The 18,328-nt window shown below is 36.5% G+C and overlaps 3 protein-coding genes across 4 annotated transcripts; 1 reads left to right on the top strand and 2 right to left on the bottom strand.

Moving 5' to 3' along the window:
* On the top strand, positions 1,323-3,773 carry LOC105175846 (F-box/kelch-repeat protein At3g06240-like). 2 transcript variants are annotated; one of them, XM_011098470.2, is made up of 2 exons: positions 1,323-1,537; positions 2,467-3,773. In XM_011098470.2, exon 2 carries the CDS (start codon positions 2,469-2,471, stop codon positions 3,738-3,740), a length of 1,272 nt encoding a protein of 423 aa, XP_011096772.1. In that variant the 5' UTR covers positions 1,323-1,537; positions 2,467-2,468; the 3' UTR covers positions 3,741-3,773. The 2 variants fall into 2 exon arrangements, with proteins under 2 accessions (XP_011096772.1, XP_011096763.1); XM_011098461.2 differs by having other exon boundaries at positions 1,323-1,587.
* On the bottom strand, positions 3,667-5,606 carry LOC105175838 (eugenol synthase 1-like). Its single transcript, XM_011098448.2, has 5 exons — positions 5,382-5,606; positions 5,130-5,264; positions 4,810-5,041; positions 4,529-4,732; positions 3,667-4,344 (listed from the first exon to the last, which is right to left on the bottom strand). Exons 1-5 carry the CDS (start codon positions 5,559-5,561, stop codon positions 4,145-4,147), a joined length of 951 nt encoding a protein of 316 aa, XP_011096750.1. The 5' UTR covers positions 5,562-5,606; the 3' UTR covers positions 3,667-4,144.
* On the bottom strand, positions 14,417-16,050 carry LOC105177589 (eugenol synthase 1-like). Its single transcript, XM_020692130.1, has 5 exons — positions 15,769-16,050; positions 15,501-15,649; positions 15,181-15,412; positions 14,902-15,105; positions 14,417-14,719 (listed from the first exon to the last, which is right to left on the bottom strand). Exons 1-5 carry the CDS (start codon positions 15,932-15,934, stop codon positions 14,520-14,522), a joined length of 951 nt encoding a protein of 316 aa, XP_020547789.1. The 5' UTR covers positions 15,935-16,050; the 3' UTR covers positions 14,417-14,519.

Raw genomic sequence — 18,328 nt, 5'->3', positions numbered from 1 at the left:
GTTGAATCTAGACTTTTTATTTTTTTAAAATCTAACGGTTGAGATTAATTGATTAGATTTAACGATCAATATTTGATAAAAAACGATCCAATGGTCATTAAAATAAGAAATAATATATATTAAGTAAGGGTATAACGATCATTTTTTAAAAAATTAACACAGTTAGTTGGATTTAACAGAGAAGGGCGATTGACCTGAGTTTTACAAAACTAATAGGAGCTTTAGCCTATTCTAAAAACAGGGATTTTTTTTTTTTTTTTTTTTGCAGACTTTTTAAAATATAGAGGGGTTTTATGCATTTTATCCTAAAAAAAAGTCCCCTGTAAATAGGGGTGGGGTTGGTGCATAAAAAAAGGGCACAAGGTAATAAGTAGACAAAATTGATAGAATATCACATTATAAAGTGTAGAATAATAATAGAAAGGTCAAGAATTTAATAACAGAGAAATGAGGGAGCTCGACCAAGTAGGGGAAAATAGCAAGGATTGTTCTTGATAAGAGGATAATAAGAAGTATTAATAGATTAAGAAATAAATATCACAATTGATATAGAGTTATGGATTAGTAACGATTTTACGTTTGAGTGTGATACAGCCAGAGACTTAACCTAATCTCTGAAACTTACGTTCATTTGAATCTTATAAAAAAGTCGATATTACATCTCAAATTATAGATATAATATGTATAATCTTGTATATAAATAATGATATTTATTGAAAATATAAATATTAATATATAATATTTAAAAAAAAAAAGGAGAGCAGGATTTGAGAGGAGAGGGTCGGAATGGGATGGGATTTGGAGCAAATTATAATTACATATATCACTAGATTTACAGATCTATGAATTACAAGAATAAAAATTCAGAATAACATAGATCTAAATCTAAAATTAGAGATCTAAAACAATATCACAATTAGACAAGGAACACAGTTAGTATTTAAAGCAAGTGCACACTCACGAGAGAGAGAACCACAGTCAGTGATTAGGGTTTGGGTTATAAGAAAAAGTGAGAAAGAATTAGTATTTAAAGTAGTCGGACCGGGTCAAATCTAGTGGGGTAAACCGAATGGGTCACATTATCTAGGCAAAAATTATGAAAAGATGGAAACTTATGTTCATTTGAAACTTAAAATAAAGTCGATATTACATGAAATAATACAATAAGAACATAGTTCATTAGACAAAATTTTTATTTCAAGAAAACCCATTTCAATTTGATTTTATTTATTTGATTTTGTGGCAATGAAGAACTAGTTCCATAAAAGAGCACCAAAATAAAAATAAATAAATTTAAGAATGGACCCACGAAGGTAGAAAATCCAGAAAAATAGATGGAGGAAAAGAAAGGAAAACCATAAGACAGTCAAGCCAAACGACTGCCGATTGATCCAAGGGAACAAGGTTTTGGCTCAACAGCACAAGAATCAAACAGACTTGTATACTGCATCTGCGTGGCCTTGTGCACAAGCCTCGAGAAGTGCGACGCATGGGAGATCACGATCATCCCCTTTACTCGCATAGTATTTAGAAGCAGGTAGTATGTGTAGAGATCACTCCTGTGACCTCAAAATTCACACGAGAAAGGTAGCATGTGTAGAGACCACTTCTTGTTTCTGAAGTTTCAGTTTGTGGGTTATGACTAGTGTTTCAGTTATTTCAAGATTTCATGGGAATGATGAATTTATGACATATGCTGTATTTTTACTCGTCTCTGAGCATTCCTTGGAAGTTCAATCATTTTCGGTGATTTTTTGGGAGATTATGATGTGTTTTTCCCGTTCTGTATGGGGAAAGCGAATAGATTATCGATAGATGAATTAAAAATGAAGCCTTTCTTTATTTTTGGTGAAGAGATGAGAGGATTAGGATCGGATGCTTGGATATCTGTTTACACGTGAAATATATACATATATCATGAAATGGTTATGTCAGTTCAAGGTAAGATGGTCGTGGTCGTGTGATAGCTTTGTTGGAATTTCCTTCTTTTTCTTGTTTGATGGAATATTAGAGTATGAAGCAGTGAAAATGTATAGCTGAAAACAGAGACACACTCCAGATGTAGTTAGCTTTTGAAGACTTTGGTCAAAGTTGAGCTGTGTATACTTGTTCTTGAAAAGTATTTGTAACAGTCACCAATATCATAGCTAGCAAGGAGAGAAAATATAGTCTATTGATTCCATTCCATTTATGCGTAATTTAGGTAGTGTTATCTATGAGTTGACAGTACATTAATGGTTGATCAAAGCCGTTGTTGATGCAGTAGCTGGTGCTAGTTTAAAGAGACTGGTGTTAATGTAGATTCTCACTCTAAACACTGTTTTTAGAAAGTTTTCAGCACGTCTGTCTTCAGATTTTAATTTTCCCTTCACCTGAATTCAGGATTGTGTAGTACTTTACCTCTGCTTTGTTGCTTTTTAACAATATTTCACAAAGTATATGCTGAGGTTCTTTTGCAATTTACAGGCATGAATACAAAACCATTGGTCAGCAAAACTACTAGCTTGCTAAGGCTGGTAGAAGAAAGAATAAAGTTGAAAAGGGAGCTTGAAGAAAACCAAAAGAAGCAGCACTGGAACAAGGAACCACAAGATATTCTTGTTTCTGTACCTTATCTCCCAAAAGACTGCATTTTCGACATCATTGTCAGGCTTCCACTTGAATCCCTACAGACTTCGAGGTTTGTTTGTAAGTCGTGGTATGAGATTGTTAATAGTCCTACTTTCATTCATGCCCATCTACGACGATCAGATATTGGATTAATATTTTTGAGTCCAGTTACAAAGGGCCTCCCATCTTCCATTGTTGGAAACACTTCAGTGTCATCAGCCATGAAAATCAATTTTTCTGTTGAAGCCAAGGTCTCCGAACTGCAGTCTATGCCTGTACATCATTGGCCCCTTATTGACCCACCTCCGTTGTTTTGCATAAAGTTTCTGGAAATTAAAGATGGCAAGGGCACGATGAAAGAGTACAATATAACTTGTATGGGCCAAATTAGAGCAACATTCAATGGTTTGATTGTTCTTGATAACTGTATGAGGAGAAGAGGACTAATTGTCTTGAACCCTGTCATTAGGGAGCTGAAACCAATTCCATTGGGGACTAGGTCTTCCCCTGATCATGAATCATATGGATTAGGATTTTGCCATGAGTCAAAGAGGTATAAGTTGGTGCACTTGTTTCAGGATGACTTACGGTACATTGGCTGTGAGATTATGAACATTGAGAGTCGATCATGGAGAGTAGTGGATGGACCTCCCTCTGGATTGTTTGGTTGGTTGGGTTACCAACCAATTTTTGCTATAGCAGCTCTACATTGGGTTCCAAATGTTGATCATAACGAGTATATTGTATCAATGCCAGTGGATATCGAAAAGTTTGTGAAGATACCACTCCCAAACACTGGCGGAATTCATGATCGGATATTTGAAATGGGGGGATTTCTTGGTTTTGTGTCTCGTCAACACATGAACCAAATTGATGTGTGGATCTTGAGGTGTTTAGGTGGTGAAGGTTGGGAAAAGCAATATAGTATCAGTACAGTGGATTGCATGAGAGATTTGGTTCCAGTTTATTGTGTGGGAATTTATGCTGAATTAGTTTTCAGGTCCAAAGTCAATGACCTATATGCCTATGATCATCATTTGCAACTTTTGAGAAAGGTTGATGTGAACAAGGAAAATCATCCTTCTGTTTATAGTTATTTTCCTCATGTGAACAGTCTCATCTTATGGTGAATTTAGCTTAAGAGCGAGATCTCCTGTAACCATAGTCCTTAGGAATTATTTGATGCTGACAGAATGCCTGTCTTTGTTATATTCCATCATGGAGGGAAGAAGAAAATGAAGAAAAGAGGCGAGGTTTGTGCAAAATATCAACCCATGCATCATCTGCTCCTGCACCCTGCTTGCCAAGTTAACACTTAAGTTGTCTGTAACCGTATCACCTGTAAAATATATATTATATATTTTTTCTTGTTTGTTGTTTCTTTCATTTACGGTAATCTTGCCAATCATTGAATCTTTATTACCGTTTAATTACAGCATCAATACATAGATAGATGAACTGTTTGCAAATCGGGAAACAATCTTGTCACAAAGTGTATGAGATAACGAGCAACTGTCTTAACACTCTACAACTTTTATGCAAATGCTGCATTAGCAGGCTTGGGCGGATTGCACAGGAAAATGTTGAGTAGCTCGTCAACGCTAGTCACTTTCAGGTCTGGATATAATGCAGAAGCCTCAACATCGTTCTCCCCAAGCTGAAAGTTCGCTGTTACGCCCTTTACAAAGACACTGTGAAGGATGGAGATTGGTATATTCTGAGGATCTGGCAGAGCTGCAATAATAAATCAAGTAATCAGTATTTCATACTGTCAAATTTTTTTAAAAATATTCTCTCACACTACCTGTGTCTCGCTTTCTCTATCACACACACACACACATATCATGAATTAAGATACACACGGTGTCTGAATCTGGCATGTGGATGAAGTATCAGAATATCTCAGAGTTATACTTACTTTTTGAAAGGGTCACCATTTCTTCCTCTGGTAGATGAACCTTGTTAAATCTTCTCCCTGTTTTCTTCTCCCACAAAGAAATCAATCCAAGTTGTGATATCAAGTTGGCTGCTGGCCGGTATATCACCACACGGTTGCATGCTCTCGGATCAGCTGCCACTTTGATAGTGAAAACCCCAATGTCTTCTTCATAAACCAGCACAGCTAAAAACGAGCGAAAATGTCGTGCTTGTTATTAACTCAAGAAATGCGCAAAAGAGATATATGGTTAAAGTTTTCACCTTTGGTTTCGCCACTGCCATACACAGTGATGATCTCTTCTGTTTGCTCATAAGGGCGGAGCAAGAAGTTCACAAAGTAAGCCCCGAAGCAGTTTGCAGAAACAAAAGTGTAAGGGATGTTTGCTGCTTCTACGGCTCGTCTGATTTTCCTCTTCTTCTCAAGGAATGCTTCGAAAGGAGGCAACACACTCACCCTATCCTCTTCAACACCAAAGTCCGATGGCAGAAATCTCTAAGAAATGTAGCACTTAATTAGTGTCCGGATAGATCAGCATCAGTAATCTTTTCTTCTCGTACAAAAGAGTAGCATTATTCCTTACCTTAATATTACCAGCAACCTTGATAGCCTCAATGATTTTGAGCTGATCAAGAACTTGAGGATAAGCCAATGCAGATATGACCACATCAACCTCCCTAAGCAGCGAAACAAGCTTGTCGTGCTCGTCCATCGTTCCCTGCAAGCATATCAAGGCAAATTAACACGTAAGAAAAGAATCACATATGACCGTCCTCACACAGACATTAGCATTCGATCATTACATAATAATAATAATAAGAGGGATGGAGTGTACTTTGACTATGATAGCACCCATGGACTGAAGCTGATTGAGCATTTCAGTTTTGTGGGAATTAGGCCTTGAGAAAACATAAGTGGGATGTCCCAAGTTGATGCTTGCTTTCACTATGTAACTCCCAATGTATCCAGTCCCTCCAAATACAAGGATTTTGCTCTCGTTATTCTGCACTGCCATTGTTTTTTTTCCTGTCTTGGTTTCTCCTCAAGTCTTGTATGGCCTTTATAGTCACTGCAGTCTACATCTTTTTCTGTTTGGACACTGTTTTTAGGAAGTTATAAGGTACACACATAATCGGCACATTTTTTGCATTCGTCATGTTCCTTTCTCCAGATAGATTTAAATCCCAACAAGAGGTGTTAAATGAATTTCATTGAAACTGTGGCGCCCTCCACATTATAACAGTGGGGACATTTCCTAGCAGTACTGGAACTTATAGAAATGGGTGTCAATATTGTGTCCATGACATGACATTGGTATCAATTATTGTCAAAATTGTAGCTAATTTCAGGACAACTTGTGTGGCAGCAAAAGGAGATATATTCATAATGACCATGGGTCCGAAACTTCCTAGGGTTAATAATTCCAATATCGTTACATGTGTTTACCTTTTTCAAACTCTATTATTTATATTATTGGTCGTGAAATGTTGGGATGTATTTGACGTCTAAATTTAAAATAGAGTTTGAAATTTTCTAAATGTGCGATCCCTTTTGAAATAGGATTGAGTATACCTATAAATATAAATATGGTACTCTCAAACACCACAAGTAAAACTACAAGTGAATTGATCACATCACAATCTTCCAAAATACTTTTTATGCATACTTCTCTCCGTCTCTTTCTTTAGAGCATTAGCAAAGACTTCACATATTTGAAGCGTATAAACAAGTGGGTCACTCTAGTATCCAACAATTAAGCCAAAAAGACATATTTGTTAGAATTGGTGATCGTTAAGCCAACCAATTATTGGCTCATTGTCATTAATTTTAAATGATCTTTTTTCAAATAAAAATGTTAATATTAAGAATTGTTCTTTGGCCAACTTCATCTTATGTTTTATGCAATACTTGTACGCATTTGGTTGAAACCCTTAGATCATGATACTACAGGGTTGAGTTGCGCACAGATGGTGACCATGAAATGAACCTCTATGATTTGATCTAAAATGTTTCAAGTCGATGAATAGGTCGAAATAGGGCATTGGCCATAATTCCTTGGAAACTTACACTAAGTAATGCGTTCATATGACGATTGTCGCATTTAATAGAGAATGATGTGTGACGTTTGCATAATTTAGTGGATGCTTGATAAGGATTTATCAAGTTCATTGAGCCGGCTCGCAAAAGTTGTCATATGGAAGCCAATAAGGCATGATCGGTATGACTAGAGCTCCTTGGCTGCGATAGTACAGGAATTTGTCCTTTGACTTGAGGAGCCACAATAGCCTTGTGTACGGGGCGCCTGTATCTTGGTCATGACTGATATGGTTATGTAAATACGTGGTTACAAAAAAGCCCCGTATCAGTACATCAAATGGAGTGCACTAAAGGTTGGTGTCCTAAACAATACAATTGATTCCTTTCTGCGTGAGATTCGTGTTGGAGTAGCAAGGAGACGAGCGATTTGATCGCTAATTATAATATTATAGTGTAATTTAAACTTTACTTTTCCCTGCGTTTAACTTCTTGAGGCCTACACCAAATCGCTTGTTTATTTCTCCCAAAGTGGTTGGGAGAAAATAAAAAATTATTCCGACATCATTTAACAATATTATTTTTCTCTAGCAGAAGTTACAACTCCAAGCCTCCTCTATTTCGTCATTTGACCGAAAAATTTGTGCTCAATTATTTCAAACGTCAACTTTCAAGACATCTATAGAAACTATTCAAATGATTCATCCAATTCAAGATGTAAAAAAGAAGCAAATAAGAAGGATATTGCGAAAGGGGAATATGTGAGTCGATTTGCAGCTTTGGGGAATTTTGGGAAGATAAGCACCTCACATTTGTTAAGTCTAATGTTGACGATAAGGACTAAAAATGTTGAAAGAAGATGGTACTTTCGAGTAACCCAAAATATAACTCGTGAATAAAGTGGGACTAAAGTTCTTGTGATATTTTGGACCGACAAAAAATGTAATTTTTCCTCGTGATCTATTGTCAAGAGGAGCGCTGGATCCAGATACTAATGCTGCTACAGATTCACTCCATTCACATTTATGCGTTAAATATTTATTTTTGTGCACATACATTTATTTAATTATGTTGGATTTATTTCTTTATCCATTAATTATTGGGTTAAATATACTTAAACTTACTCTGAAAATATAAAGTTTCACTTTTGCCCAAAGAAGTTTTGAAATACACTTACACCCCCTCCAAAAATTTAATTTTACTCTTCATTAGGATGAAAAATGATGATATTATTAAAAAAAAGGTAACATTTTTAACCCTCAATTTAATATTTTCAAGTAATCATTTTGTAGTTATAAAGAAAAAGAAATGTAGTGATGTTAACATCACTCTCTTTATATAGATATATATTATACTTATCCCTTTATAAATACAAAAATATACTTCAGAATGTTAAATGGGGGGCTAAATTTAAAACTTTATGTAACTTTTTTTTAGCGTCAGCATTTTTCGTACAAACCTTAATAGAAAGGGGTAAAGTGTAGACAGAGAATTTTCAGATTAAGTGTAAGTATAATTTAAATTTTTTTTGGAAAAAAAAGTGTAATTTTAGATTTTAAGAGGGGTCTAATTGTAATTATCCCCTAATTATTTCCAGACTAGTTCCATTTATGCCTGTACGTCATTGGCCCCTATTGACCCACCTTCGTTGTTTTACATAAAGTTTCTGGAAATTAAAGATGACAAAGGCACGACGAAAGAGTACAATACAACTTGTATGGGCCAAACTAGAGCAACATTCAATGGTTTGATTGTTCTTGATAACTGTATGAGGAGAAGAGGACTAATTGTCTTGAACCCTGTCACTAGGGAGATGAAACCAATTCTGTTGGCAACTAGGTCTTCCCCTGATCATGAATCATATGGATTAGGATTTTGCCATGAGTCAAAGAGGTATAAGTTGGTGCACTTGTTTCAGGATGACTTAAGGTACATTGCTGCGAGATTATGAACATAGAGAGTCGATCATGGAGAGTAGTGGATGGACCTCCCTCTGGATTGTTTGGTTGGTTGGGTTACCAACCAATTTTTGCTATAGCAGCTCTACATTGGGTTCCAAATGTTGATCATAACGAGTATATTGTATCAATGCCAGTGGATGTTGAAAAGTTTGAGAAGATACCACTCCCAAACACTGGCGGAATTCATGATCGGATATTTGAAATGGGGGGCATTTCTTGGTCGTCAATGTAAAAGAAGGGAGTTGCAGCTACAGATTGAAGTAGCTTCAGCAGAGCAGAACTGAGATGGATGAAGATAATTCTCAATCGTGTTGTGAAGAATGCGCTTTTATTACTTGTTGTTGTTGCATTTTAATTTTCCTTTGATTAAACACTTTCACGCCTTTAGCAATACTAGTGCGATTTAGTTGAAGACAGTTGTTCTAGTGCAGTTTAGTTGAAGACAGTTGTAGCCCACTTATAAAGAAGAAAGTCTTCTTCTTCGTTGTAATCTTGACAGATAGAAATAGAGTGAAATACTTTCAGATTTTCTAACATTCCTTCAAGAACTTTTATTGTTCTCTTCTACAATTTCATGCTTCCGCTACGATACCAATTTCTACATGGTATCAGAGCCATCTTTTGATGGTCTCTGATCCGTTTCACAAAGAAATTCCACAACCAAATTTTCTTGAAATCAAGAAACGCATACAGAACAACAATGGCTGAGATTCCAGAAATTTTTAAATTGCAACCAGGAGATAATCCAGGTTTAAGCCTGGTGACTACGTTACTGGATAGATCGAGCTTTCTTTCTTGGAGCCGTTCAATAAAATTGGGATTGAAAGCGAAGATGAAACTGGGTTTCATCAATGGAGACATAAAGAAACCAGAAAGCAATGAAAGGGACTTTGAACAATGGATAAGAACTGATTCCATGGTTGCATCATGGATTTTAAACTCCATGACAAGAGAAGTAGCAGAGAGCTTCATGTACACAACCAGTTCCAGAGAATTGTGGACAGAACTAGAAAACAGATTCGGCCAAAACAATGGCCCTATGGAATTTCGCCTCAAGAAAGAACTTATTTCAACTTCACAAGGTTCCATGAGTGTATTAGCCTATTTCTCAAAATTAAAGAAGCTCTGGGACGATTTGGAGTGTGTTACACGAACGGAAAAATGCACATGTGGATGTACGTGTGGGGCAATAAAGCACAATGCAGAAATCAAAGGAAATGATCAACTTATTCAATTCCTTATGGGATTGAATGAGAAGTATGAGCATGTCAGAAATCAAATTTTGGCGATGGAGCCTCTACCGGACAACAATAAGGCCTACTCTATGGTTCTTAATGTTGAAGAACAAAAGGAGACGAATTCTATACAGACATACACCACATCAAACATGGCCATGCAAGCTTACAATAAATCGGATTTTTCAAGAAACTTTCAGAAGAGAAAGGTTGCTGCTGATAAGAAATCCTTGATATGTAAACACTGTGGGAAGTCTGGACATCTAAAGGAGGTGTGCTTCGAAATTATTGGATATCTAGAATGGTACAAACCATTCTTAGATCAAAAGAAAGCCAACATAGCTGCTGGAAACAGAATTGCAACAGCTCTCAAAACTCGAGATGAAAAGGTCAATAGCACCATGGATGATAAGTCTGTCACAGAACTCATAAGATCATAATTCCACAGACTGATTGAAGATATGAGGTCATAGAATTCTGCAGGTACACATGCTGAAAACTATGACTTCTCTGGTAAGTGTTCTGAATATGATTTCTCTAAAACTGAAAATTCTAACCTATGGATTATTGATAGTGGAGCCACTGCCCATTTGTGCAATGATAACTCTATGTTTGATCATGCTAAAACTTATACACAGAATTCTCATATAAGGTTAGCAGATGGTACTGAACACAAGGTCAAATTCACAGGAAATATTAAATTGAATGCCAAACTAACACTTGAAAATGTATTGCATGTTCCAGGCTTAGAATTCAATTTATTGTCTGTAAGCAGATTATGTAGTTGTACCTCAATAACCTTTGAATTCTCAAAATTTCATTGTATCATGTAGAACCACAAAACTAAGGAGGTCATTGGCATAGCATGCTTAATAGGGAAACTTTATGTCCTCAAAACTAAGTCATTTCACAAGAGGTTTATAGATGACATACTGTGTAAATACAGAAATGCAAGCCTTACTGTATCTATTGTTCAACCAGAAATATGGCATAGAAGATTAGGCCATTTATCCCATGATGTATTGATTCATACAGGTTTAATTGACAAGAATAGAGCTTACAAAACCTTCTGTGATGTATGCCCACAGGCAAAACAACAGAGACTTCCCTTCTCTTCTAGCAATACTAAAAGTGATGCATGTTTTGATCTTATACATGTTGATATATGGGGGCCCTATAATGAATACTCTATCTCTAATTGTAGTTACATGTTAACTATTGTAGATGACCATAGTAGATGCACTTGGATATACCTTATGCAACAGAAATCCCAAACTTTTAACTTGCTAAAGGAATTCCATAAAATGACTTGGACTCAATTTGATAAGAGGATTAAAAGGATTAGAACTGACAATGGATCAGAATTTTTAAGTGAACAATGTCAAAGTTTTTTTAAGGAAGAAGGTATAATACACCACACCACTTGCACTTACACACCACAACAAAATGACATTGTTGAAAGAAAACATAAACATTTATTACAAGTTGCAAGATCTTTAATGTTCCAAGCCAATATGCCTAAGATGTTTTGGATTGAAGCTTTGTTAACTTCTACTTATATCATCAATAGAATACCAACACCTGTATTAAATTGGAAAACCCCTTATGAGTTGTTAATGCACAAATCTGTCAATTACACTAACCTTAGAACATTGGGGTGTTTATGCTTTGTCACTAATATTTTACCTCATAAACTAAAGTTTGACACAAGAGCTATAAAAGGGATTTTCTTGGGATATGCCCCAAATCAAAAGGGTTATAAGATATATGATGCAAACAGAAAAATTATTATTGTCTCTAGGGATGTGGTTTTTAAAGAGGACATTTTTCCTTTTGTTGATAAACAAAGTGATCCTATATCCTGTCATGAATCTTTAATGAATTCTAAATTTGATACTAGTTATTTTGAAGAAGAAAATGAAACCTTAGTACCAATAATAGGTGACATAGAAAGTAATACTTCTGATAATATAGAACCTGAACAAAACTCAGAAAACCTTGGCATAAGAAGATCAAATAGGCAGATCACTAAACCTACTAGATTACAGGATTATGTATGTTCCTTTAGCAAAGATCAGAATGACATCCTCTCTGTTAAGCTTATTAATGACATGAACACATGCATGTATGCCACTAATAACTTGCCACAGGAACCTAAGACTTATGATGATGCCATTAAGTAAAGACAATGGATAGAAGCTATGCAGACAGAAATAGAGGCCTTAGAAAATAACAACACTTGGGACATTACTGAATTACCCAAAGGAAAAAAGGCTATAGGAAGCAAATGGGTGTACAAACTGAAACTTAAGCCTGATGGTAGTATAGACAGATACAAAACTAGATTAGTAGCAAAAGGGTATAACCAAATTGAGGGCATAGACTACATTGATAGCTTCTCTCCTGTAGCCAAAGCTGGCACCATTAGAATCCTATTAGCTGTTATATGTAAAAGACATTGGTTTCTGCATCAACTTGACATTAACAATGCTTTTTTGCATGGATTCATAGAAGAAGAAATATACATGCATCCTCCTGAGGGATATGAAGTTCCAAAGGGACATGTTTGTAAACTGAAAAGATCCCTTTATGGCCTAAAAGCAAGCATATAGACAATGGAATTTGGAATTTACAAAGCAATTAGAAAAGATTGATTTTGTTCAATCTAAAATTGATCATTGCTTATTCACCATTGTCACAAATACTGGTTTCTTTTGTCTTTTGGTATATGTTGATGATGTGCTGCTTGCAGGACCATGTGAGAAAACCATTACTGATTTTTAGGTAAAATTACATGAGCTCTTTACTATAAAGAATCTAGGAAAGGCCATATTCTTCCTTGGTTTGGAAATTGGCAGGAATGATGCTGGAATGATCATTACTCAATGCAAATACATAAAAGAAATTGTTGCTGATACTGGGCTTACAAAATGTAAAGCTACAAACACACCATTACCAGCAGGATTAAAGCTAAAGGCAGGTGCAGGAAAACAGCTTGTCAGGCCAGACTCCTATAGAAGACTATTGGGTGGATTGTTGTATCTAGGCTTTACCAGGCCTGATATTTGCCATGCTACCCAACAACTAAGTCGGTTTATGCAGCAACCATGTGAGGATCATTGGAATGCAGCATTACACCTAGTCAAATACTTGAAGGGAACAAAGCATAGAGGACTGTTTTTTAACTCTGAAGACAACTTCAATTTAGAAGCATTTTGTGATGCGGATTGGGCCACCTGCAAGGAAACTAGGAGATCTCTAACTGGATATTGTATATTTCTAGGAGGGAGCCTAATTTCATGGAAGACAAAGAAGCAAACTACTGTTGCAAGATCTACGGCCGAGGCTGAATATAGAAGTATGGGATCTACCACTTGTGAACTTATATGGATTCATAGCCTACTTAAGGATTTAAGGATTGAGGTTCCTTTACCTATTCCCTTCCATTGTGATAATCAAGCCGCATTGTATATAACAACAAATCCTGTATTCCATGAAAGGACTAAACACATCGAAATAGAATGTCATATAGTGCGTGACAGATACAAGGAAGGATTTATAGCACCTGCACATATTGCCTCCAAGGATCAACCAGCTGACATCTTCACCAAGATTTTACCTAGCTCAAAATTCATGTCATTAATCTCCCAGCTGAACTTAGTGAATATTTTGATAAGTTCAGCTTGAGAGGGGAGTGTAAAAGAAGGGAGTTGCAGCTGCAGATTGAAGTAGCTTCAGCAGAGCAGAACTGAGATGGATGAAGATGATTCTCAATCGTGTTGTGAAGAATGCGCTTTTATTAGTTGTTGTTGTCGCATTTTAATTTTCCTTTGATTAAACACTTTCACGCCTTTAGCAACACTAGTGCGATTTAGTTAAAGACAGTTGTACTAGTGCAGTTTAGTTGAAGACAGTTGTAGCCCACTTATAAAGAAGAAAGTCTTCTTCTTCGTTGTAATCTTGACAGATAGAAATAGAGTGAAATACTTTCAGATTTTCTAACATTCCTTCAAGAACTTTTATTGTTCTCTTCTATAATTTCATGCTTCCGCTACGATACCAATTTCTACAGTCAACACATGAACCAAATTGATGTGTGGATCTTGAGGAGTTTAGGTGGTGAAGGTTGGGAAAAGCAATATAGTATCAGTACAGTGGATTGCATGAGAGATTTGTTCCAGTTTATTGTGTGGGAATTTATGCTGAATTAGTTTTCAGGTCCAAAGTCAATGACCTATATGCCTATGATCATCATTTGCAACTTATGAGAAAGGTTGATGTGAACAAGGAAAATCTTCCTTTTGTTTACAGTTATTTTCCTCATGTGAACAGTCTCATCTCATGGCAAATTTAGCTTAAGAGCGAGATCTCCTGTGACCATAGTAATTATTTGATGCTGACAGAATGCCCGTCTTTGTTATATTCCATCATGGAGGGAAGAAGAAAATGAAGAAAAGAGGCGAGGTTTGTGCAAAATATCAACCCATGCATCATCTGCTCCTGCACCCTGCTTGCCAAGTTAACACTTAAGTTGTGTATAACCGTATCACCTATAAAATATATATATATATTTTTTCTTGTTTGTTGCTTCTTTCCTTTAAGGTAATCTTGCCAATCATTGAATCTTTATTACCGTTTGATTAAAGCATAAATACATAGATACATGAACTCTTTGTAAATCGGGAAACAATCTTGTCACAAGTGTATGAGAAAATGAGCAACTGTCTTAACTCTCTACAACTTTTATGCAAATGATGCATTAGCAGGCTTAGGCGGATTGCACAGGAAAATGTCGAGGAGCTCGTCAACGCTAGTCACTTTCAGGTCTGGATATAATGCAGAAGCCTCAACATCATTCTCCCCAAGCTCAAAGTTCGTTGTTACGCCCTTTACAAAGACACTGTGAAGGATGGAGATTGGTATATTCTGAGGATGTGGCAAAGCTGGAAGAATAAATCAAGTAATCAGTATTTCACACTGTCAAAATTTTTTAAAAGTATTCTCTCACTCTACCTGTGTCTCGCTTTCTCTGTCTCACAAACTCACATATCATGAATTAAGATACACACGGTGTCTGAATCTGGCATGTGGATGAAGTATCAGAATATCTCAGAGTTATACTTACTTTCTGAAAGGGTCACCATTTCTTCCTCTGGGAGATGAACCTTGTTAAATCTTCTCCCTGTTTTCTTCTCCCACAAAGAAATCAATTCAAGCTGTGATATCAAGTCGACTGCTGGCCGGTATATCACCACGCGGTTGCATGCTCTCGGATCAGCTGCCACTTTAATAGTGAAAACCCCAATATCTTCTTCATAAACCAGCACAGCTAAAACGAGCGAAAACGTGGTGCCTATTATTAACTGAAAAAATGTGCATTGAGATATATGGTTGAAGTTTTCACCTTTGGCTTCGCCACTGCCATAGACCGTGATGATCTCTTCTTTTTGCTCATAAGGATGGAGCAAGAAGTTGACAAAGTAAGCACCACAGCAGTTTGCAGATACAAAAGTGTAAGGGATGTTTGCTGCTTCTACGGCTCGTCTGATTTTCCTCTTCTTCTCAAGGAATGCTTCGAATGGAGGCAACACACTCACCCTATCCTCATCAACACCATACTCGGATGGCAGAAATCTCTAAGAATTGTAGCATTGGATCAGTGTTGGGATATATCAGCATCAGTAATCTTTCCTTCTCCTACAGCAGAGTAGCATTATTCCTTACCTTAATATTACCAGCAACCCTGATAGCCTCAATGATTTTTAGCTGATCAAGAACTTGAGGATAAGCCAATGCAGATATCACCACATCAACCTCCCTAAGCAGTGAAACAAGCTTGTCGTGCTCGTCCTTGTTCCCTGCAAGAATATCAAGGCAACTTAAACACGTAAGAAAAGAATCATATATGACCGTCCTCACACAGACATTAGCGTTCGATCATTACATAATAATAATAATAATAATAAGAGGGAGTGTACTTTGACTACGATAGCACCCATGGATTGAAGCTGATTGAGCATTTCAGTTTTGTTGGAGTTAGGCCTTGAGAAAACATAAGTGGGATGTCCCAATTTGATGCTTGCTTTTACTATGTAATTCCCAATGTATCCAGTCCCTCCAAATACAAGGATTTTGCTCTCGTTCTTCTGCACTGCCATTTTTTTTTTCCTGTCTTGATTTCTCCTCAAGTCTTGTATGGCCTTTATAGTCACTGCAGTCTACATCTTTTTCTGTTTGGACACTGTTTTTAGGAAGTTATATGGTACACACATAATCGGCAGGTGTTCCTTCCAGATCGATTTAAATGCCAAGAAGAGGTGTTAAATGAATACCATTGAAACTGTGGCGCCGTCCACATTATAACATTGGGGACATTTAACCGAACTTATAGAAATGGGTGTACAATATTGTGTCCACGACATAACATTGGTATCAATTATAGTCAAAATTGTAGATAATTTCAGGACTATTAGTCTGGCCACAAAAGAAAATAAATTCATAATGACAATGGGCCCGAAACTTGCTAGGGTTAATAATTATAATATGGTTACATGTGTTTATGTATTCCAAACTCTATTATTTATATTATTTATCGTGGGATGTCGCGATAAATTTGACCTCTATATTTAAAATAGAGTTTGAATTTTCTAAATGCACGATCCTTTTTGAAATAGGATTGAGTATACTTATAAATATAAATATGGTGCTCTCAAACAATACAAGTGAAAGTACAAGTGAATTGATAACTACACATTCTCTCAAAATACTTTTTATATATACTTTTCTCTGTCTCTTTCTTTAGAGTATTAGCAAAGACTTCACATATTTGAAGTGTATAAATAAGTGGGTCACTCTAGTATCCAACAAATAAGCAAAAAGGCATATATGTGTTAGAATTGGTGATAGTCAAACCAATTGTTGGCTCATTGTCATTAATTTTAAATGATTTTTTTCAATAAAAATGTTAATATTAGAATTGTTTTTTGGCCAACTTCATCTTATGCTTTATGCAATACTTGTACGCATTTGGTTGAAGCACTTAGATCATTATACTACAGGGTAGGGTTGTGCATAGGATGGTGACCACGAAATCAACCTCTATAGTTTGATTTAAAATGTTCCAAGTTGATGAATCGATCGAGATAGGGCATTGACCATGATTCCTTAGTGTTAGTTATAAACACTTCAGCGGAAGCTCGTAAATTCCTAACTCAACAAGCCAAGATTTACAACAGTAATGATAAATATACAGAAATAGATAAACAACAGTAAAAGAACACAGTAATACATCGGCTCAGAGAGCCACAGATCCGAGGTAGTCACACACGGCCATGAGAAAGGTCGGCAACCACAATAACCACCACGGTTGCTCCTTCTTTTCTCACCAAGAGAGACTCCCTATTTCGTTCACTCAGAACTGAAAACACGAAGAGGATTAGACAACCACTAAGGTTTCAAGATCACAAAGATTTTAGAGAGTATTTTTCGGGGTTATATGAAACGAGAATGAGAGAAGAAATTTATAGAGATGAGAGAGGAATGAAAATGGCGGTGGTGTGCCTTCCCAATGCCATTCGAAAGCCATTTTTGAAGAACCAGAGAGAAGGAGAAGTTAAGGAGCCGGTTTGAGAAAGAGGAGAAGAGATGCAGCCGTTGTGAATTGAGAGAAGAGAGGGGAGAGTGAAAAATGATTTTAAGGTTAGGGTTGAGTGTATTATAAACTAACTGGGTTGGGTACAAGAATGGACTGGGTCGGTTTATGGGTTTGAGTGAAATACTTGGGCCTTGGTGATAGAAGGGCCTTTCGGTGGGGATTGGGTTTGGGCCTTCCAAAATAATTAGTCATGGGTCACATTCTTTCACACTTAGAAACTTTCAGTTCATATGACAATTGTCACATTTTATAGACAATGACACAAGACGTCAGCACACTTTAGTGGATGCTTGATAAGGATTTATCAAGTTCACTGAACTAACTCACGGAAGTTGTCATATGTAAGGTAATGAGGCATGATCGGTATGACTAGAACTCCTTGGCGGCAATAGTACAAGAATTTGTCCTTTGACTTGAGGAGCCACAATAGCCTTATGTACGGGACGGTTGTATCTTGGTCATGGCTGACATGGTTACCAAAGACTTTGTATCAGTGCAGTCGGAACATGCATGAAGGTTGGTATGTTCCAAGAAAGGATACATTGTCTATCATGAAATGATAGTGATCTCTTATGTTTTCTATGTTGTATACTCTTCAGAAGTCCGTGGCCGCGGCTGCCAATTAAATAGGAAAATCAGTTTTCTATGTTGTTTGAGGAGACATACAAATAGAATAGATACATAGATATCAAAGTCAAAGATGTGAACCAATTACGAATTTCATGCCCTAGACTTTAATTGGAAGATTATTTGATGGAGGGAATGTATCTATATGGCATTCGCACCCTTATATGTTCATTAAGTTCACCTATTTTCTAGTGCCATGGATTATTGCTAGGTGGTCACTCATGGTAACGGGTGCCCTCCAATTAATGAGTTAAATTGAGAGTGATTAATT

Source organism: Sesamum indicum, linkage group LG2 (genome assembly GCF_000512975.1).
Source record: "Sesamum indicum cultivar Zhongzhi No. 13 linkage group LG2, S_indicum_v1.0, whole genome shotgun sequence".
NCBI classification, from domain to species: Eukaryota; Viridiplantae; Streptophyta; class Magnoliopsida; order Lamiales; family Pedaliaceae; genus Sesamum; species Sesamum indicum.
This window is presented reverse-complemented; position numbering and strand designations above follow the sequence as displayed.